Source organism: Mustela lutreola, chromosome 2, assembly GCF_030435805.1.
Source record: "Mustela lutreola isolate mMusLut2 chromosome 2, mMusLut2.pri, whole genome shotgun sequence".
Classification (NCBI taxonomy): domain Eukaryota; kingdom Metazoa; phylum Chordata; class Mammalia; order Carnivora; family Mustelidae; genus Mustela; species Mustela lutreola.
Window position 1 is genome coordinate 51,533,614 of NC_081291.1, and position 23,722 is coordinate 51,557,335.

General features: G+C 42.7%; 1 protein-coding gene across 5 annotated transcripts in view; it reads right to left on the reverse strand.

Moving 5' to 3' along the window:
* Positions 1 to 3,023, reverse strand: part of SRGAP3 (SLIT-ROBO Rho GTPase activating protein 3) — a 251,006-nt gene extending 247,983 nt beyond the window's left edge. For 2 of the 5 annotated variants that reach the window (XM_059161599.1, XM_059161598.1), the window contains exon 1: positions 2,222 to 3,020. In XM_059161599.1, coding sequence (XP_059017582.1) covers positions 2,222 to 2,288 — 67 coding nt within the window. In that variant the 5' untranslated portion in view covers positions 2,289 to 3,020. Of the gene's footprint in view, positions 1 to 2,221 lie in introns of all 5 variants that reach the window. The other 3 variants (XR_009350776.1, XM_059161597.1, XM_059161600.1) reach the window with 3 other exon arrangements.
* Positions 3,024 to 23,722: the final 20,699 nt, after the last annotated feature.

A 23,722-nucleotide genomic window follows, 5' to 3' on the forward strand; every position in this document is an offset into this window, starting at 1 on the left:
GTAGGCCAAGAGTAGTGATGTTTGGGAGTGAGCCAGAGAAACTGTAGAGCCCTGTATGTACATCAGTAATTATGACGACAATGAACAGAATTTTGAGAGAAAAGGTTCCAGATGGTTTCAGAGACTGCAACATCCTGACCTAAGTTGTGTGGGTGTCATTCTGAAGGACTGAAATTCAACTCCTTTAACCAGAACGTAGAGACCTTTAGAGTCTGGAAGAGTCAAGATCATCTGGACAAATTTCCTACTGAAATGCATTACCTTACACTTGCTGAGTAGCTGTTAAAATAAAGGTGAACAGTAAAACGTAAAAGAATCAGCCAGAATAAGAAACGCTTAATTGATCCTCAAGCAAAGTTCACGGGCCCAGTGGTAGCAATCCAAAAATGAGACAAGCATGCTCCCTACCATGGCAATGCTAATAAAAACCCCAAACTGTCCAAAACTCAACAGCCCCTTCTCTACTGTGGCATTTTTCTTGAGAACCGCAGTTAAAAAGAACAATAATAATCAGTTACCTTCATCTTATAAAATACAAACTCCCTAAAAAGTGTGTAGGCGAAGACCGAACCTGGGCTTTTGTACTGGAGCAGTCGAGTGAATTCAAATCTCTGACCAATAAAGGGCTTGCTTCTAAATTCTTAGCAAGACTGAAACATTGTAAGTCACTGTTTTCCACACTGAACTGAAAGCTGGAAAAGGGTTTTCTGTTTATTTCTGCCCTGGGGTCTACCCAGAGGTGATTAGCATGCCGGGTCTGACCAGAACTAAAAGGCACAAGACGGTTGGCGAGACTGGAGGGGGAAAAAAAAAAAAACAAAAAAAACACAAAGCCCTCCCCTGGTGGCTGCTCCCCTCCCAAAGGTTCCCAAGCATCTGAAGCGTGTGCAGCAGCTGTGGATGCCGGCCTCCCGCCGCTCCTGGAGAGGCAGCCTGCCTTCCTGGGTCACCCAGTCAGGAGCTGCGGCAGCACCCAAAGCAGGTGTGGCAGCCTCACGTCACCTGGGCCCCAAATAACCAACTTGCTCTAACAGTCCACCCAGAGCCTCAAGGGCAGGCATCGGTATCCCCTGAAGATGTATTTTGTCTTCAATCTTTCCGCAGAAGACCACAACACAGCCCGTGTCGCAGCAAGGAGAGCCCTTCCAGGACCAGAAAGAAACCAGACGCTAAGAGGCACAGGCCCAGGCTTCCCTCAGGGTACCTCCTCAGAGAAAGGGCGAGCATGGTGCTTTTAGGTTTTCCTCACCAGAGCTGAGCCTAAAACTCACGAAGGTGGGAGAACCCCAGTAGGGCGTGAATGAGGATTCCGCCTGCATTCGTCTATGCCATTGTGTCCTGTGTCCTATTTCGCCTTGAGAGGGAGGATTTAGGGAGCAGCTTCTGAGGAGTGTGCCCCCCCACCCCCCCACCCCCGTGCAGCAAAGCTGGAACAAGCAGCCAGAGGTCATCTCACCCTGCTGGCTAGCTTCCTCAGGCACTACGGCAGCCAGGCAGCTCCCAGCCGCCGAAACGGCACACTGAGCTGTTGGCTTTGAATGAAGCCTGATGACCCTACAAGCTAGCAAGCGGCCGGACAGTGACTGGGGCTGCACACTGTGAGAGAATACATTTTCTGCACCGAGCTCCCTCTTTATGCCTAAATGCCTGCATTAGTCCAGATCAATATGCCCTGTAACAGTTCATCCATGGCAACCTAGGCCAGCCAAGAGACACTGACAAAGAATTGCAGCCCCGGGGATGCTGCTTCCCTGTGCATATGCATGTGAATTCCAGCCCAGAGAAAGGGGCAAAGGAAAGCAACAACAAAAACCAAAAAGAAGAAAGAAAAATAAAAGCAGATTGTAAAAAGATCATAGGAAGGGGCTTTCAGGGTGGGAGGGGGGAGGAGGTGGTGACTGTCAAAATGGCCTTAGAGTGACATGTCACCGCCAAGATGATGGAGTATCCGCGACACTCCTAAAGCCGGGCGTCGGATCCTCCTCACACACCTGCAATGCAGTGATTGCTGCCCATTCTATAATCCATACTCCCAGCACCGGCGCTCTCTGCAGTTGAAACCAGTCTGGACTTGTGCGGCTGCCACTGTTCCTACTCACAATAAGATTATTGAGGCATAACAACATTTCGTGATGGCAGGGAGGAAAAAGGGTAAAAGAAAGCCAAAGCAAGAGAAAAAGGAAAGGGGACGGGAAGCATGACTCCCCAGCCCGTGTCTCACCTTTTATTTGGGCTTCATATTCGGCAATGATTTCTTTGTCTTTCTTGAACTTAGTTTGAGATGACATCTTCCAAAGTGGCCAAAGGCACTGACAGGCTGTTTGATTTATTTCTCTTTTTCTTCCCCAGTCCTCTCTTGAGCCCTGGTAATCACACGGCTCTGGTCGATTTCACAGGTTTAGGGACTAATCTCTTTTACTCCGCTGCAGAGCCAGGGGGGGACAAAATCCCTCTCAATCCAGGAGGAAAATTCTCTTTACTCGCCGAAAAAAAAAAAAAAAATGTCTCTAGTAGCTTGGTCTGGTCAGCTCTTCTTGCAAAAGAAGAACTACCACCCTAGGAGCTCAGTAACCTGCCCCAGATTTTCAAGGTTTTTCTTCCACAGAAATAAAAACCAAAAGCGACCACACACACATGCACACAAACACACTCACGCGTGCACTCTCGCACTCATCCGGACACACACACACACAGCCGTGATGCACACACACATACACACACGTTCACTCACTCACACCGACTCACCCACCCACCCCCACACACACACATCCACGAGAGGCGCGGCGCCTCCTTGGTCGTGCAGTCAGTCCCCGGCTGGCTTTCAAAAGCTCTGCTAAGGAGATGGTCAGGTTGCCAAAGAGCCGGTCATCTCGCATCCTCCCTCCCTTCGGCGCCTCTGGTCTGATGTACAGTGAGGATCAAAGCCAGGAGAGCCGAGATGGAAGTTCTCCTGCTGCAAGGCTTAAGCTTCGGGTAAACCAGGGCTGGACTGTTCGCCCTGCAGGGCTGGCTGAGCGCTCCCCCACCCACCTCGTCACCAAGCTCCACCTCCCGGATTTTATAACAACTGACACATTGTAGCCTACAGGAGAGCAGAACTCACTGCAAGCAAAAAGGGGAAGAAATGCTCACAAAAGGGAAGGCAGCAGGAAAAAGAATCGGGTGGGAAAGGCCTGAGAGGCCCCTGCAAACTCCATTAGCAGTCGGGTTAGGAATTTTTCTTCCAAAAACTCCAAAAGGTTCACCTTTTCTTTGCACCTTGCAATTTAATTTAATTTCTCAAAGCAACAGCTATGTGACAGTTTGTTACTCTGTAGGGATGGTCTCCAGAGGAGAGAGGCTGACCCATGTAGGCAAGCTCATTAATATTTGTTGAGCAATTGCGGGCTGGCAGGGACAATGCCAGGCATTTCAGACACGCAGTTTTGCAAAGCTGTTGAGAGCAGGCATGCTGGAAACACCCAGCTGCCTCAGTGTCTCTTGGAACTTGTGGCAAATCACTAACTCATTGAGCTTCGGTTTCCTCACCAGTAAAATGGGCTATCTTTAAGGGCTTTTTAATTCATTCTTTCAACAAATATTAATTGAAAGCTTACTAGAGATCAGGCATGGTTCTGGATACGGGGATGCAGCAATGATCAAAATAAACACACACACAGAGGGAAGAAGGAGCAAGGGAGGGAGGGAGGAAGGAAGGAAGGTCTCTGTCCTCCTGGAGCTCCAGGGTCTCCACGTTACACAACTCTGGGAAATCCCCACCAGTCACATTCATGTTCTCGGTAAAGGTCGAACTCAGAATGCACAGTGAATGGTGCCTCCTGGAGTCATGCAAGGCAAGAGGCCCTGGAAGAGGAAGATGAAAAATAAACAAAATGAGTAAATGATAAAATATGGTTGAAGAAGGTAAGTGCTATGGGGAAGAAAATACTGCTGGGTAAGAGATTTCAAGAATGAGGGAGCTCTTGGGAGGATCAAATAAGAATGTAAAGCTAAGCTTAGCATGGTGCCAGGCACATAGTAAGCACTCAATAAATGGTAGCAATTATTATTACCCCATGATATCCTCCCCCCAAAAACCCAACAACATAGCAGAAGCACCCCTCTTTCACAGATGAAGGAAGAGAGGCACAGATATGGGAAGGGACTTACTCAAGGTCACCAGCATTCAAACATAGGCTATCCGACACCAGATTTTGACCATGCAAATGTTCAAGTATCCTGCCTTCTACTAAAGAGATTAAAACCATTTCACATGCACTTGGGTAGGGTAAGATTTGTTCTACAAAAAATGAAATCAGGGGCGCCTGGGTGGCTCAGTGGGTTGAAGCCTCTGCCTTCAGCTCAGGTCATGATCCCAGGGTCCTGGGATTGAGCCCTGCATCATCGGGCTCTCTGCTCAGCAGAGAGCTCTCCTCTCTCTGCCTGCTTCTCTGCCTGCTCTCCTCTCTCTGCCTGTTTCTCTGCCTACTTGTGATCTCTGTCTGTCAAATAAATAAATAAAATCTTTTAAAAAAATAATAAATTAAAAAAATGAAATCAAGCACTATAGGATTGCTGAGCATGGGAATTACCCATACTGAGGTTGCCATTGACATGTTTTATCCCCCCAGTTTGGTATTTTCACAAATTTTTCAAAATAATCTCACATATGCCTATATCTGAGTATATAATAAATGATCAGATTCAGGTTCAGAAATGAATCCATGGCGATCCATTAAAGCTTCCCAGGGAGGGTGGCAGTTGTAATGGGTCTCCTCAGACACGTATGGGGCCAGGGGCGAGGTAGGGTGTGGGAGGAGATGGGAATATTCCTATGCAGCAAACAGTATGAGCTAAGCCTGCAGGCGGGAATGCATAGGATCTGCTTGGAAAAAGCACAGGGAGAAGTCCGCCCAGTGAATTTACAGGGCTTATTACAGCTTTGCATCCCAAGATAGGAGGTCACAGAGTTGATAAGTACTGTCCCACAGCCAGTGTCATCACCCTCTTGCCTCACCTTGAGGGGGCATGCTCAGTCCCTCTGAGGTCTCCCTCTGGACCAGTTTATTATTTTAAGACTTTTATTTATTTATTTGACAGAGAGAGAGACAGTGAGAGAGGTAACACAACCAGGGGGAGTGGGAGAGGGAGAAGCAGGCTTCCCACTGAGCAGGGAGCCCAATGCCAGGACCCTGGGATCATGACCTGAGCCGAAGGCAGACGCTTAATGACTGAGCCACCCAGGCACCCATGGACCAGTTTAAAACAATGGAAGCCATACATTCTACCTAAGAAAGATGTGCCCAGAGATTAGCATCCCTGCCTCAAGCATAGGAAAGGAAAAAAGTTAAGTAGTGCCTTCCTTGGGATATGACAGACTGGATTCCCTGCCTGGCTCTGCCATTATAGTTCGAAGAAATGGCACAAGTGACTTAACCTGCTTGACGTCAGAGGCAGGAACTAGTAAGTGTCAGCTATTCTCATCATTACTAAAAGTTTGAATCCTCAGATATTTCTGGGAGACCCATGTGTAGGCACTGAGCCACAGAAGTGTCACAAAAGGCTCTAGAAAATGAAGTGAAGTATGGTATTGAGCTACATGCCGAGCAGCAAAAGAGCTGGATTTTGGTGTAAAACAGATGGTGATTAAAATTCCAGTTCCGCTACTTACCAGCTTGTGGGGGCCCCTAAGTCGCTTCTGTGTTTTCTCTGAGCCTCACTCCAGTTTCCTCGTCTGTAAAATGGTGGTGACATTACTCATAGCACAGAGTCCAAGGTGATCATGAGCTTAAAGTGCCCGGCACATAGCAGAGGTCCTGCAGATATTGCTTTTTTTTTAGGGCCCAACCACGTTGGGCCTAGGATCAGAGTTGGGGCTCCACAGATCCCTGGATCAAGAGCAGAGAAAGAAGAAATATAAGAAAGGTTTATGTCTCCTGCAAATAAATTTCCACGCACAGCGAAGCCACATCACTCAGAATCTTCCTTCCCCAGGAAGAGGTGGTATGACCTAGGCAGGCCCCCTGGTATGATGCCCTTGACTTTTTCCTTCTGTTCCTCCCCGAGGCTCACCGGCCTCCCCACTGCCCTTCTGCAACATTCCTCCACATGGCACTTCTTCCTTGTTATATGAGAACCAGCTGCCACTCCTGATGATTACCCTTCACAAGGTAGTAAGAGAAATCAGATTCCTCCAAAAGTAAGTGTGGTATGTGGCAAGGCAAGGGGCTCTACTATGTTATCTGATCTGTGCCACCCCCAAGGATGGGAATACTCCCCAGAAGGTTATATTCCGTTTACCTCAGGCTCATTTCCTAAATTCTTTTAGCTCTTCCTGAATTATCCTAATAGCTAGTATTTATCAAGCCCTCATTCCAACTAGGCACTGGGCCAAGTACATTATATAGATGTTATCATTGATTTCTTGCTACGACCCATTGGGTCAAGTTCTGTAATCATCCTTGTTTTACAGACAGGGAAACAGAGGCACAGAGCAATGAAGCAATTTCCGAGGTCACAAAACTAGCTACTAATGGAATCATATTCAAACCAGGTCTGACCAATATGGTAGCCCAAGGACTTAACCAGTACACAATTCTACACCAGAACAATCATCGTAGTGACAATCATTATGAAGTATTGTGGTTTTTTTTCTCAAGCAATACAGTATTCAATCTAAAGTTTGCCATTTAATGGGACGCCTGGGTGGCTCAGTTGGTTAAGCGGCTGCCTTCAGCTCAGGTCATGATCCCAGTGTCCTGGGATCGAGTCCCACATCGGACTCCTTGCTCGGCGGGGAGCCTGCTTCTCCCCCTGCCTCTGCCTGCCATTCTGTCTGCCTGTGCTCGCTCTCTCTCCCTCTCTCTTTCTGACAAATAAATTTTAAAAAATAAATAAATAAATAAAGTTTGCCATTTAAAAAAAAAAAAAGAATTTAGGCTTAAAACCATAATGAAAACATGTCAAAATGGCCATTGATGAAGCTCAAATCACAATTATAGCTGATTAACTCAAAACTCACTAAACTGGTTTCTTTTCCTGGTGGGGGGGGGGACCTCTACTTGGAGGAAGAATGACCAGAAAAGTTTTGGGTTTAAGGCAATGTTTGTGGGGTTTTTTTTTAGCCAAATATGAAACCCTCCCAAGGTGACTACTAAGAGTTGGTATCTTCTGTGACATTCTCCAATGCTACCAATTACTGCATCCTTGGCTGAATAATTCTGCCCTTCAGTCTCTGCTCTGCAAAATAAAAGTGACCACAGAGCTCAACTAGCTACTGCCAGAACTGCATACAATTAATAGTGGCAATGACTACATGCCATGTGTGTATATGCTGGTCCATATTTTATAAAGCCCTTTCGTATTGCTTATCTTATTTGGGCCTCAAGACAACCCCAGGGGGAGAATGCAAGTGGCCTGTTTTTAATCCCTGTTTGAGGAAAGGAGTGTGTAAGTGACAGCTCTGATGGGAGAATTATTTTATAACCTCAAGTATAAGGATGGCTTTCCTGTGTCACGAAACCTATAAGCTGTGAAAGCCTGACGGCCAATTGCATAACAATTTTTTCAAGATCCTGCCTGGTCAAAAGCACCATAAAACAAAGTGAAAGACAAACTGCAAACTGAAGAACAATATTTGCAACACCTGTTATAGGCCAAGGACTAATTTCCCTAATATACAAAACATACGATTCCAACAAATACTTGTATGCAAATACTCCAAGCAGCACTGCTCACAATAGCCAAAAGGTGGAAACGATTTAAATGTCCATCAACAGACAAATGGAGAACTAAAACGTGTTCTATTTATACAATGGAATATTATCCAGCCATAAAAAGAAATGAAGCACTGATAAGTGCTGCAGCATGAATGAACCTCGAAAACATCATGCCGACTGCAAGAAGCCAGACACAAAAGGCCACATATTGTAGAAGTCCATCTATGTGAAATATCCAGACTAGATAAACCCATAGAGACAGAAACCAGATGAGTGGCTGCCAGAGGCTGGCAGGTGGGGCATGGGGAGAGACTGCTTAAGACCTAGAGGGTCTCTTTGGTGGTGATGGAAATGTTCTGGAACTAGAAAGAGGTGATGGTTGCACAACACTGTGAAGGTACTAGATGCCATTGAACTGTATACTTCAAAATAGTAATTTTGTTATATGGATTTCACTCCAGTAAAAAATGAGTACTGAAAAAAAGAAGTTCCTTCAAACTTATGAGAAAAACACCAACAGTCCAGAGGAGAAATAAGTAAAGACTATAAGTAACACTTCACAGAAAGGGATACTGGCACATATCGTGTCCTTTTCTTCCCCTTTCAAGTTTTGAATCAACTAGAAGTAAATAAAGGAGACAGATGAGAGTCTATATTTATTTAACGAATATGTATGACACACTTATTAGGGGCCAACTAGCAACTTGCCCAAGGTCACACAGCTAGTAGATGGCAAAGCCAGGCTTCCAACCCAGTTCCAAAAACTTCTTATTTTGCTTCTTAAAATGTAAGCTTTAGGGGAACCTGGGTGGCTAGTTGGTTAAGTATCCATCTCTTGATTTCAGCTCAGGTCATGATCTCGAGGTCATGAGATCAAGCCCTGCATTAGGCTCAGCACTCAGCAGGGAGTCTGCTTGAGACTCTCTCTCTCTCCCTCTCCTGCTGCCCCTCCCCCACTGTCTCAATAAGTAAGTAAAAGCTTTGAAAGAAAAAAGGGGAGGATGTGATATATTGATCCCATGAATGTCCAATATGAAAGAACTTGCACCTTTTTAAGTTTTTAAATTCCAAGGTATGAGGGTCAATCACAGTATGGGCACTTTGTTAGGTGGTCAAGAGTCTTCGTCTGTTCAAGTTGCCATAAGAAAATGCCACAGCCTGGGTGGCTTATAAACAACAAACATTTATTTCTCACAGTTTTGGAGGCTGGAAGTTCAAGATAAGGGTGCCAGTGTAGCTAGGTAAGGGTCCTCTTCTGGGTCACAGACTTCTCATTGTATCCTCACAAGGCAGAAGAAACTAGGGAACTCCATAAGGTCTCTCTCTGTTTAAAAGATTTATTTATTTTAGAGAGAGAGAGAGAGACAGATTGCGGGAGGTGGGGGGGAAAGAAGCTTAAGCAGACTCCCCACCAAGCAGGGAGCCTGATGTGGGACTCAATCTCATAATCCTGCGATCATGACCTAAGTCAAAATCAAGATTCATGTCTTCTTTATAAGGTCACAAATCCATACATAATGACCTCATGTATCATGACCACAATCCTCATGACCTAATCACCTCCTAAAGGCCCCACCTCCTAAGACCATCACATTATGTGTTAGAATTCCAATAAGTATATCTTGGGGGAACACAAACATTCAGACCATAGCACCAAGCTACAATGACTCGGGTCACCTCTTAAAGACCACCAGATGGCTGCCCAGGTCACAAGTCCTAAAGACTGGAGAGAGGGCAGGGATGTAAAATAGGAGACAAGGAAACAAGAGCATGAGGAAAAAGTTCCAGGATCAGGACAAAGGGCCAACTTGAGACTCTCAGAATCTCAGCCACCTCATCTCTGCAATGGGAGAATAATAAAGCTTCTTAGGGTTCCTGGAAGCATTAAGTGAGATAATGAATGGGAAGGCTTATCATATGGCTACGAGGAAGTATCGAAATGCCCACTGAGGCTGTGTAAGCAGTTAATGAGTATGTCCTGACCACCTTAAAAGCCCTCCATCAAGCACTGGGAGAAATAAGAGATGATGTGACTTGATCAAGGTCTTATAGGTCATCACTTTTGGAGCTGGGGCTCTAAACCTCAGTTATCCGAGTCTACTACATCATGCAGGCCACAGGCTGCCAATAAATTTCTAAGAAATCTAGAGATCAGTGTAGGAAATGGAGAACATCAAATTCTCGCTCTGTCTCAGTGTTAGGGATTGAAGGTTGTGTCCCCCTGCTCCAAATTCCCACATTGAAGTCTAATTCACAATGTGATGGTGTCTGAAGGCGGAGCCTTTGGGAGGTGATTAGGGTAAGATGAGGTCACGAGAGTGGGGTCTCATGATGGGGTGACTGCCTTACACGTAGAGATGCCAGACAGCTTGCACTTACCCTCCCTCTACCTCTCTGACTCTCTCTCTCTCCTTCCATCACTTCATCCGTTCTTCCTTCCCTCTGCCATGTGAGGATACAGCGAGAAGGGGGCTGTCTGCAAGCCAGGAAGAGGGTCCTCACCAGAACCCAACCATGCTGATACCCTGATCTCGGGACTTCCAGCTTCCAAAACTGTGAAAACATAGATGCCTACAGTCTATTGTACTTGTTATGGCAGCCCAAGCTAAGATACTTGGGTTAGGAAGCTCGGATAATGGTTAACTCAAAAAAAAAAAAATTATAATTATAATAATGGGGGAAAAGAGGATATAGGGAAAGAAAGTAGCTATACCAAAGGATAGGAAAGAAGATTTTTACCTCATTTACCCACTCATTCAACAAATACATCTTAAGCACTTCTCATGAGCTAAGCATACGAAGAACAAGATACAATCATGAACCAGACAGACACAGTCCCAACTGTCATGGAGATCTTAGTTTAGCAGAACAGACAGGTAAACAAGCAATTATAATTCAACATGATGGAGAAGTACATGGTTCCATGGGACCTGATACTAAGGGCACTTGAGAGCTTAGAGAGCCAAGAGACAGCTTCTCAGAGGCAGAAATTTCTAAGCTGAGCCTAGAAAGAGAGCTGGAGATAGTAAGTCCAAGACAGGAAGGGAAAGTGCTCCGGGCAGAGGGAGCAGCATGAGCTGAGAGGCGATAATCAGTGCTGGTGGAGCCTGAGCTGAGGGTGGGGCATGAGGGAGAAGATGCTGGAGAGAGACGTGGGCCAGAGTGTGAAGAACCTCCTGACCAACAGTAACAAGTCTCGCGTTTGGTGGGGGTTCAGTTGGGAGCCCCTGAAGGGGACTGACCTCATCAGATTTGCAACTTCAGAAAAGGTGATTCCAGGGGCAGTGTGGAAACCAGACTAGAAGAAGCACGACAGAGGACTAGAGGGCCAGAGGAGAGGCTGTTACCATCATTTAGGAGAGACCAAAGGTGAGCAAGACAAGGTAACGCCAAGTGCTGCTGTCCCAGGAGGACGGAGTACTTTATAAACCTTGCCTCACTGCATCCTTGTATCAGTGACTGCACACACGGGGTACTGTGACTGTCCCCATATCTTCCGATAAGAGATTGTCTCCCACAGAGCTACCCCTCTGGGGTTAGCTGCTGCCCTTTTGTCCCTGATTCCAAGGGGCCAGCTTCTCTTGCTTAGACAGCTTTAATAGCCTCTTCCTTGGCCCTCTGCCTCCATTCTCACCTCCTGACAATCCATGATCAATGTAGGAGCCAGAACAAGCTTTTAACATGTAAATCAGATCATGACAGCTCGTTGGTAAAAATCCTGCGGCGGCTTCCCACCGCTTAGAATTAAATGCCTACTCTTCCCCATCATCCCATGTGATTGGGCCTCTACTTGCTCCTGGCCCAATGTCATACCACTCACTCTCTGGTTCCCCACTCCAAGCCACAGTGGCTTTCTTGTACTTCTGGATGCTGTGCACTCACCTCCTTCCAGGGTCTTGGCCATGGGTCACCTTCTCAGAGAAGCCCACCCAGACCTATTAAAAGACAACTCTAGCCCATTCCTCTGTTTCATTTTCTTCATATGACCGCCACATCTGAAGTTATCTTATTTATATATATGTTTGTTCACTGAATGACAGTCTCCAAGCCCTCCCCACCCTATCCACACGAGACTAGGGTGTCTGATAGAACTTTCTGCCAATGGTAGAATGTTCTGGACCTGTAATGTCCAGTGTAAGAGCCACTAGCCTATGGAGCACTTGAAATGTAGCTAAAGAACTTAAGTTTTAATTTGAGTTCATTTTAATGAGTTCAAATTTAAATGTAGTGGCTATTGTATTGGACTGAGCATCTCTAGAGTGTAAACTCTAAGAAGGCAGGGACCACATCTGTCACTATGTTCCTGTGCCTTCAACAGTGCCTGACATTTAGTAAGTGCTCAATAAATAATTCTTGAGTGAATGAATAAAAATATGAACAGAAAAACAACAGAATCTTTTCTGACCTGCTCTTGGCTCTGCTCTCCACCTCTCACTAGAGGCCCTGAGGCCTCCCTCCACTGGGTGGAACAGGATTTGTTTGCTGCCGTGACCTCAGGCATTTGGCAGAAACACCAGGTGCCAGGGCAGCAGAATCAATTACTCCCTCCGCTGCACTCCATTTGGAGCCAAACACCCCCTGTGAGGAGGTGGGATGGTAATGAGGCCTTACCAGTCCCCAGTAAATACTGCAGCTGTTTCCTATACAGTCATTGGGGCTTTACGGAATGTGGAAGTGGCTCGGCCCATAAATCCATGTGAATCGCTTTATTTGTCTATTTCTCCTCCTCCTCCTCCCTCGTCTAATGTTGGAAGGCACTAGGAGGGAGAACCAAGTCAGTATCAGGTCAAGAGGCTGAATTCAATTAAAGTCTTATTTGGACCCAATCTCTTTTAGGAAATGAAATCAGCATTGGGCTGAATAATATATTTTTTTGCAAGTTAGGGTCCCTCCTGGGCTCCATTTAGGCAGAAAGATAATTCAGAACAGACATTCAGTCTGGTCTTATTTCTACACAGTGAGGATTAGCACATCTACATTATCCCATGGCAATAAGACAAAGTTATACTTCCCCCTGTAGTCACCCCAAATGATGACTGAGGAAGATATGGCTTTCAAGCCCTCTGAAAAGCATGCTTCACCTTGTTAACTGTGCCCAGGATTAGATGGGAAAGAAGCAGACGCAGATGCTGTGACAGAGAACAGACATTGGTTTATGAGACAGGACAAACTGAGATCCACTGTGCCAAGGTGGCTCAAGTTGAACTTCCCTGAGAATCTGTCATGCAAGGCCAGAGGATGCTGTAAGGGGTCTGGTTTCCAGGGGCATGAAAAGAAATTCTTGGGCCTGCCCTCAGAGGCTTAAACAGGGGGAAAACAGAATGTATGACTACTGTAGACTCCATGGTACATGTCTTAGAACTGCTAGGCATGTGGTCTGAGATGCTTCGGGAAAAGAGCTGTATTTTCTCAGCAGTTTAGAAGTTGTCGTTTGCCTGGAGAAGCCTCTGTGTTACAGCAGAGGACAAGTGGCATGGCACAAGACAGCATATGGATGCTGTCTGGACAACAGCTAGACTCCAGAGTATCGGTTGCTCCAAAAATTATAATAATAGTAATAATAGTTACCATTCAGGAAGCCCCAACAACACCAGCCATTTTCCACATTACCTCAATGAATCCCACAACAACTCTAGGACAGCTATAATTATCCACATTTTACAGGGTCTAAAGGGGGAGAATTCAGAGAGGCTAAGTTATCTGCCTTATTGGAGAGGCCCACATGGAAGGAACTGAGGGTGACCTGACCAACAGACAACAAGGAACTGAGGCACTCAGTCCAACAACCTGTGAGGAACTGAATCCTGCCAACAATCACCTGAGTCAGCTTGGAAGCAGATCCATTATGGACTGAATTGTGTTCCCCCTAAATGTGTATGGTGAAGCCCTACCTGCCAAAGTGCTAGTACATGAAGATGTGGCCTCCGGGAGGTAATACAGTTTAGATGAGCTTGTGAGGGTGGGGACTTGTAGGAGACCAGAAAGCTCGTTCTCTTTCTTTCTCCATCATGTGAGGACAAAACAAGAAGGTGGCTGTCTGCAAGCCAGGGAGAGAGATCTCACCAGAACCCACCACGCTGATCTTAGACCTCTAGTCTCCAGAACTGGGAAGACATAAATGTCAGTGGTACCTTGTCATGGCAGCCTGAGCTGACGAATATAAGACCTTCCCCAGTTGAGTCTTCAGATAAGACCTCAGCACCAGCTAACACCTCAGCTGCAGCCTTGTGAACCTGAATGGCAGCCTGAAGCAGAGGACCCGCAATTCCAAATCTGAATTCTCTGTTTTTAAGATTTTATTTATTTATTTGATAGAAAGAGAGAGAGAGCATAAGCAGGGGCAGGCAGAGGGAGGGGGAGGCAGAGGGAGGGGGAGAAGCAGGTTTCCCATTGAGTGGGGAAGCCGACACAGGACTTGATCCCAGGACCCTGGGATCATGACCTGAGCCGAAGGCAGACACTTAACCAACTGAGCCACCCAGGCACTGCAGCCTGAATTCTTGTTACACAAAAACTTTAAGATAATAAAGTGTGTGCTCTTATGACACATTTTGGGGGATAATGTGTTACTTAGCAATACATAACTGATATAGTCACACAACCCATAAGTGCCTCTGCTCTGATTCTAAACCAAGTCAACCTGATCCCAGAACCCACGGATCTTTGTATTCCATCACACCGCTTTTTATGTTTTTTTCCTTACCTTTTCCCAGAAGTGCCAATATAGTGCTATTGCTCTGAAACTGTCTGACACTGTCCCTGTGCAAGTGATTGCACTTCCCCAATTGTCACTTCCCCAATCTGGGGATTGTCACTTCCCCAATCTGAGTCTTCATAGACCATTTCCTGAAAGGTTCATTCATTCTTTCTTTCTTTTTCTTTCTTCTTTTCCTTCTTCCCCCCACCCCCCACCAAAGGTTATTTCTTGTAAGAGGATTAGAAAGCTGGGCTATATTCTGGGGACAATTTTGGATAAGGTCCCTTGCCTTCCTTTTTCAACCTAACAAATATCATCTCATGACAATAAGAGTCGATAAGGATTTTCCAAGGCAGACCAAAGTCAGGCCTGCCAATGGAGTCTTCAAAGGAAGCAGTGTACCTTAGTAGTGCTGTGTCACGAGGCAAGAGGGAGGGTTACTATTCAATCAGAATCAAGGACCTGGTGTTTCCCAAAGAGCTATATACTTACCTTTCCTTCAAGAGGTTTCCCCTGCCATTGGCATGTCTGGGTTTGCCCCCCTAGATTTTGTAAGACTGGTTCTTATTTGGGAACCGCAAGTATCAGCCCTCTATGTCACTTGCCCAGATAAAACTGTTGCTCACCAGTCCTGCATGAGATAAGGTCTGTTTGTAAATCTTCCCAAATATAACTGGAGTCAATCCATTCAAACACATTTCTTCCAGCATCATCACACTCTACGATGGTGAGAGCAAGTAAAGGAAGTCATCCACAAATGTGCTCTTGTTGAGAAATCGTTACCACAAGAGAAGGCAAGAGTAAGAACAGGCTATATTTAGCCGCCTTACACTCCACACCAATTTTAATTAATCTGGATAAGTTAACTCCTAATCCATCATGACATGGTAATTCTCCTAATAAAAAGTTACCCAAAGAGGTAGAATGTAAAAATGTGAGTATAGTATAATCTCATCTAAGAAAGAAAGAGAAAAGGAAAGAAAGGAGGGAGAAAGCATTCTAAGAAAATGGTCCTCAAATATGCACGTATCAAAGACACCCCGGAAAATGTCTTTAAACACACTGGTGGCCTTACTCCCAGAGTTTCTGATTTAGTAGTTCTGGTATGAGATTGGAAATTTTGCATTTCTTTTTTTAAAAGATTTTAAAAATTTGTTTATTTTAGAGAGGGGGAGAGAGAGAGTGGGATAAGGGGCAGAGGAAGAGGAAAGAGAGAATCCCAAGCAGATTCTGCACTGAACATGGAGCCCAACATAGGGCTCAATCTCACAACCCTGAGATCATGACCTGAGCTGAAATCAAGAGTTGGACACAACCAACTGAACCATCCAGCACTCTAAAATTCTGTATATCTAACAAGTTTTCTGATGTTGTACCACTGCTGTAAATAATATGTCAAGATTTAGTGGTTATCTATAGGAAGTGGATCTAAGGACAATTTTTTTAAAAAGATTTTATTTATTTATTTGACAGATAGATCACAAGTAGGCAGAGAGGCAGGCAAAGAGAGGGAGGGAAGCAGGCTCCCTGCTGAGCAGAGGTCCGGATGCGGTGCTTGATCCCAGGACCCTGGGATCATGACCTGAGCAGAAGGCAGAGGCTTTAACCCACTGAGCCACCCAGGCACCCCTAAGGACAATTATTTTTAATGGTGCATAATATAATTCCATATTTTTGAGTGTTGATAATAAAAGGATGTATTGTTTATAATCAAAAACTACAGGGGTGCCTAGGTGGCTCAGTCAGTTAAGCATCTGCCTTCAGTTCAGGTCATGATCCCAGTGTCCTGGGATTGAGCCCTATGTTGGGCTCCCCTGCTCAGTGGGGAATCTGCTTCTCCCTCCCCTTGTTCTTGTGCTCTTTCTCCTTCTCTCTCTCTCTCTTCCCTTCTCAAATAAATAAATAAAATCTTTTTAGAAAGGAAAAGAAAAAATACATAAGTAGTATAAAGTAAAGGGGAAAAGTTGCTGTTTAAAATGTTTGTGTATCATGTTAACAATATGAAGGATAAAAATCATGATCATCTCAATAGATACAGAAAAAGCATTTGACAAAGTACAACATCCGCTCATGATTAAAACTCTTAGCAAAGTGGGTTTAGAGGGAACACACCTCAATATAATAAAGGGCATATATGAAAAATTCACAGCTAACAACCTGTTCAATGGGAAAAAAATGAGAACTTTTCTTCTAAGATCAGGAAGAAGACAAAGATGTCTATGCTTTCCATTTTTATTCAACATTGTACTAGAAATCCTAGCCACAGCAATTAGACAAAAAAAAATAATAATAATAAAAGGCATCCAAATTAGTAAGGAAGAAGTTAAACTCGCTATTTGCAGAAGACATAATACTATACATAGAAACCCTAAAGACTCCATCAAAAAACTATTAAAAGTAATAAATGAATCTGGTATAGTTGCAGGATACAAAAATCAATACACAGAAATCAGTTGCCTTTCTATATACTAAGTAGGAAAAAGTAAAATCAAGAAAACAATCCCATTTACAATTATACCAAAAAGAAAAATACCTAGGAATATGCTTAACTAAGGAGGTAAGTACTCTGAAAACTATACTACCATGTACTTTGAAAAGAAATCTTGCTCTCTTTTTCCATCACACGAAGACCAAACAAGAAGTAGCTGTCTGCAAGCCAGGGTACTCTGACTTACGTACTTTATGTACTCTAAAAATGATAAAACAATGATGAAAGAAATTGAAGACAAAGCAAACAAATGGAAAGATAGTCCATCCTCATGGACAAGAAGAATTAGTATTTTAAAATGTCCATACTACCCAAAGCAATCTACAGATTTGACACTCTCCCTATTAAAAATGCCAACAGAATTTTTCACTTTACTAGGACAGAAAATACTAAATTTTGTATGAAACCACAAAAGATTCTGAATAGCCAAAGCAATCTGGAGAAAGAACAACAAAGATGCAGGTATCACAATTCCAGATTTCAAGATCTACTACAAAGCTGTAGAAATCAAAAGAGAATGGTACTGGTACAAAAACATATAGATAAAATGAAGCATAACAGAGAGCCTAGAAATAAACACATGATTACATGGTCAATTACTCTATGACAAAGGAGGCAAGAATATACAATAGGGAAAAGACAGTCTCCTCAATAACCAGTGCTGGGGAAACTGGATGGCTACATGCGAAAGAATGAAACAGGACCACTTTCTAACACCATACAAAAAAATAGATGGATTAAAGACCTAAATGTGATATCTGAAAACATAGAAGTCATAGAAGAGAACATAGGCAGTAATTTCTTTGACAATAGCCATAGCAACATTTTTCTAGATATGTCTCCTAAGGCAAGAGTAAAAAAAAAAGCAAAATATAAACAATTAGGACTACACCAAAATAAAAATTTTTTGCACAGTGAAGGAAATCGTCAACAAAACAAAAAGCTAACCTACTGAGTGGGAGAAGGCATTTGGAAATGATATATCTGATAAGGGGTTAATATTCAAAATATATAAGAAACTTGCACAATTCAACATAAAAACAACAAATAATCCAATTAAAATAGGCAGAGGGGGGGCACCTGGGTGGCTCAGTGGGTTAAGCTGCTGTCTTCGGCTCAGGTCATAATCTCAGGGTCCTGGGATCGAGTCCCACGTCGGGTTCTCTGCCCAGCAGGGAGCCTGCTTCTCTCTCTCTCTCTCTCTCTCTCTCTCTCTGCCTGCCTCTCCACCTACTTGTGATCTCTCTCTGTCAAATAAATAAATAAAAATCTTTAAAAAAAAAATAGGCAGAGGACCTGAATAGATTTTTTTTTCCAAAGAAGACATACAGAAGGCCCACAGATGCACAAAAAGATGCTCAACATCACTTATCATCAGGGAAATACAAATCAAAACTACAATGAGATATTACCTTATACCTGTCAAAATGGCTAAAATCAAGGAGACAAGAAATAAAGAAGTAAATGTTGTAGAGGACATGGAGAAAAAGGAACCCTGGGCACTGTTGGTGGGAAGGTAAATTGGTGCAATCACTGTGGAGAAAACACTATGGAGGTGCCTCCAAAAATTAAAAACAGAAATACCAGGAGGGCCTGAGTGGCTCAATCAGTTAAGCAACCAACTCAATTTCAGCCCAGGTCATGATCTCAGGGTCCTGGGGTTGAGCCCCAAGGTGGGCCCCCCACTCACCAGGGAGTCTGCTTATTTCCCTCTCCCTCTGCCCCTTCCCCCGCTCTCTCTCTCCCCCTCTAAAATAAATAAATAAATCTTTTTAAAAAATAGAAATACCATATGATTCAGTGATTCCACCAGGGAATATTTACCCAAAGAAAATGAAAACACTAATTTGAAAAGATACACACCCCCTGTGTTTACTGCATCATTTTTATAATAGTCAAGATACAGGAGCAACTCAAGTGTCCATCCATAAGTGAACAGATAAAGAAGATGTGGAATATATATATAATGGAATATTACTCAGCCATAAAAAAGAATGAGATTTTGCCATTTGCAACAACATGAATGGACCTAGAGGGTATCATGCTAAGAGAAAAGTCAGAGAAAAACAAATATCATTATGATTTAACTTATACGTGGAACCTAAAAAAAATGAATAAACAAACAAAAAACAACAGACCCATAAATACAGAAAACAAACTGATTGCTGCCAGAGGGTAAGTGAGTAAAGGGAAGGATTAAAGGGGTGAAGGGGAGTAGGAGGTACAGGCTTCTAGTTAAGGAATGAGTAAGTCATGGAAATGAAAAGTACAGCATAGAGAATATAGTCAATGGTATTTTAATAGCCTTGTGAGGTGAAAAAAAAAAGAGTATATAAAAAATAAAATAATAAATAAATAAATATGGATCAGAAGAGTTGATCTTTTATGCTTCCTTCCAGGCAGAATGCAAAAACAGACAAAACTAATTCATGGTGATAGGAATCAGAATCTTGGCAATAATTTTTTGGATATGATACCTAAAGCACAAGCAACTAAATAAAAAATAAACACATGGGACTACATCAAACTAAAATACTTCTGTACAGCAAAGCAAGCCATCAACAAAATTGAAGGCAACCTATGGAATGAAAACAAAAATTTGCAAATCATACATTGATGAGGGGCTAATATCCAAAATATATAGAGGACTCGTATAAATCAACAGCAAAAAGTAATAATAATCCAATTAGAAGTGGACAAAGGGCATGAAGAGTCATTTTTGCTAAAGAGACAAATGGCCAACAGAAATATGAAAAGGTGCTCAACATCATTAATCATCAGGGAAGTGCAAATCAAAGTCATAACGAGACATCATTCATGCCTGTTAGAATGGCTATCAACAAAAGACAAGGGATAACAAATGTAGGCCAGGATATGGAGAAAAGGGAAGCTCTGTGTACTTCTGATGGGAATATAAATTGGTACAGCCACTGTGAAAAAAAGTGGGGAAGTTCCTCAAAAAATTAAAAATAGAACAACCATATGATCCAACAATCCCACTTCTGGGAATATATCCAAAGGAAACAAAAACACTATGTTGAAGAGAGACCATTCATAGCAGTATTATCCACAATATCCAAGACATGGAACCAACCTCAGTGTCCATCAACAGATGAATGGATTAAAAAGTTGTGGTATTTATATACAATAAAATACTATTCAGCCATAAAAAGGAAGGAAACCCTGCTATTTGTGATGACATGGAATGGCCCTTCAGGTCATTATTTTCCAAGTGAGAAAGGTCTGACAGAAAAGACAAATACCGTATGTTCTCACTTATATGTGGAATTCAAAACAACAGCAAACTCATAGAAAGAGAGACCAGATTTGTGGACCAGAGACATGGGAGGGGCAAGCATGGGAGGGGTGGGAATAGATGAAGGTGGCCAAAAGGTACAAATGTCCTTGTTAAGATAAACAAGTACCGGGATGTAATGTACAACATGATGGCCATTGCTAACATGGCTGTATGGTATATTGGAAGTTGTTAAGAGAGTAAATTTTAACACATCTCATTGCAAGGAAAAAAATTTTTCTTTTTTTATTTTTGTGTCTATATGACATGATAAATGCTAACTAAATGTATTATGTACTATGTAATAGTACATTATGGTAATTATTTCACTATATATAAGAGATTATATATAGTGTACATATATATATTTCAGTATATAGTACATATTTCATATGTATAGTATAAATTTCACTATATATAAGTAATTATGCTGTACACCTTAAACTTATACAGTGTTCGGGGCACCTGGGTGGCTCAGTGGGTTAAAGCCTCTGCTTTCGGCTCAGGTCATGATCCCAGGGTCCTGGGCTCGAGCCCCACATCGGGCTCTCTGCTCAGCAGGGAACCTGCTTCTTCCTCTCTCTCTGCCTGCCTCTCTGCCTACTTGTGATCTCTCTCTGTCAAATAAATAAATAAAATCTTAAAAAAAAAAAACTTATACAGTGTTCTGTGGTAGTTATATCTCAGTAAAACTGGAACAAAGAAAAAAGACAAAAAAGAAATCAGGAGTTGCTTCTGGGAGTGAAGTTTGACTGGAAAGGGTGACTAGGGAACTTTTTAGAATGACAGAAATGTTTACCTTGACTGGGTTGTTAGTTACCCAAATGTATACATTTATCAAAACTAATCTAATTACATACTTAAGATCTTTACATTTCTCGGTATGAAATTTAACTCATTTAAAACTAACAACAGTAATCAGGAAAAATTGTATTATTTATATACATATAATACGAATATTACAAATACACATATACAATGCTTATAATCATTACTATATAAAGTTGGTATATATATATTAGAAGAATATTGACCAGATAACAGCATAACAAGTAAAAACAAGCAATTCAGAAGGAAGGTACAAGTCTAATAAAATTTTATTTCCATTTTTGCTATTATAATATTGTCTGAGCAAGAGATTTTTTTTTAATGAACAAAAATTCAACTCCTGTTTTGTTCATGATGCTGGTACTTTGTGCTAACTTTCCAGGAAATGGCAAACTTCTTGTACCAATAATTCCTGAGGACAAAAGCAATGGATTGGTGCAGTATCTATAAGTATGCTGTGCCACCAAGAGTCGCAGCTTCCCTGCAGAATTGAAGTACTCAATCCCTACCTGCCCAGAGGTGTTGGCTGTTGAAGACTGCCAGCTCCAACTCCCCTGGAATCTTGACCTCAGCCAAAGAGAGCTACTCACCTCCCATTATGTCCCTTCCCCAAGAACATGCACCAACGACTGTGAGGTAGGTGCCCCCAATCCCTTGTCTCACTCAACTCTAAAGGATGCTCCTGGTTTCAGAACTTCCCATGGAAACAGTCCTGCTTCCCTCACTCCTCCCATAGATGCTGTTGCTGACAGTATCTTGCACATAAACTTGCACATAATCTCTGAAAAACTTAGAGGACAGCTGGTTCCCCCAACGGTACCATTTTGTAGGTTTGGATTTGCACTACATCAGCCTTACTAACAAGGCAAAATGAACCACATAGCCCAAGTATGACAACTTAAGAAGAAAGCACAGAATGGCAGAGGATGGAAAAAAGAAGTAGGAATATACTCACTACTTTGTCCTGTCTCCTGGAACATATGACATAGGAATGCCTCAAGAATCAGTGAACAAATAGGTACTCTACATCTCTATCTTTTATGGCATTTCTCATACTGTTCTCACAACAGAAGATCATTTACACTAAAGGTCTGAGAACGGCTCCATTCTGAAATTACACTAGCTCTGGAGTTTGAATATCTTCATGCCAAAATTTGTTGATCATTGTCAAGCTTAAGTCATTGCTACCTGCCAAAACAGATGAATGTCTGAAAACTGTCACCATTTCTGTTGCCATGAGTCCACTGCAATGTCATAGCCACTGTCTACCAAAATACACCTTATTTGGACAGCCATCACCTTACCCAACCACAGTCACTCACAGTCCGCTGGATCACACCATCTCTGACAACATCGTGTTGTCAGTCTTTACAGTTGTATGATTTTGGAGTGATATTTTTTTTTTTTTGAGTGATCATTTTTTTCATTAAAAAAAATTCTTTAGGCACCTGGGTGCCTCAGTTGGTTAAGCCTCTGCCTTTGGCACAGGTCATGATCTCAGGGTCCCGGGATTGAACCCCGCATCGGGCTCTCTGCTCAGCAGGGAGCCTGCTTCCCTCCCTCTCTCTCTGCCTGCCTCTCTGACAAATAAATCTCTCTCTGTCAAATAAATAAATAAAATCTTCAAAAAAAAATTTTAAACTGTGGTAAGATACATGTAAGATTTACCATCTTAACAAGTTTTACATGTACAATTCACTGACAGTATATTCACATTGTTGTATAACCATCACTACATCTATATTTTCGGCATCCCAAACTGAAACCCTGTACCCATTAAACTTCCCAGCCCCTGGTAACCTTTATTTTAATTTTTTTCTGATTTTGACTACTCTAGGTCTCTCATATAAGTGGAATCATACACATAAGTGGAATTTGATCTTTTGTGACTAGTGACATTTCACTTAGCGTGTACTCAAGGTTCATCCATGTAGTAGCATGTGTCAGAATTTCACTCTTTTTTAAGCTTAAATAATATTCTATTGTATGTATATAGCACATTCTGTTTATTCATTCATCCACTAACGGACCGCGGGCTGCTTCCACCTTTGGTGGCAACTGTGAATAATGCTGCTATGAATATTGGTGCCTAAATATTTGTTCAAGTCCCTGCTTTCAATTCTTGTGTGTACATAATAATAAGTAAAATTGCCAGATTAAATGGTGATTCTGTTTTTACTTTCTTTTAAAGAAGTAAGCTCTATACCCAACATGGGGCTTAAACTCAACGACCCCAAGATCAAGAGTCTCATGCCTTACCAACTGAGCCAGCCAGGCATTCCTGTCTTTTTTAAGGAACTGCCATACTGTTTTCTACAGTGGTTGTACCATTTTACATTCCTACTAACAGTGTGTGAGGGTTCCAATTTTTCCACATTCTCACCAACATTTGTTATTTCCTTTTCGGACTGCAGCCATCCCAGTGGGTGTGATGTAGTACCTCACCATGGTTTTGATTTGCATGTCTCTAGTGAGCTGTGATGGTGAGCATCTTCTCAGGTGCTCACTGGCTCTTTGTTTCTCTTCCTTAGAAATATCTGCTCAAGTCCTTTGCCCATTTTCTACTTGGATTGTGGTTTTTTGTTGTTGTTGAGTTGCAGGAGTTCTTTATGTCCTAGATATTACTCTTTATCAGAAATATGATTTGCAAAAATGTTTTCCCTTTCTGTTCATTGCCTCATCACTGTTAACTGTATTCTTTGAGCACAGAAGTTTTT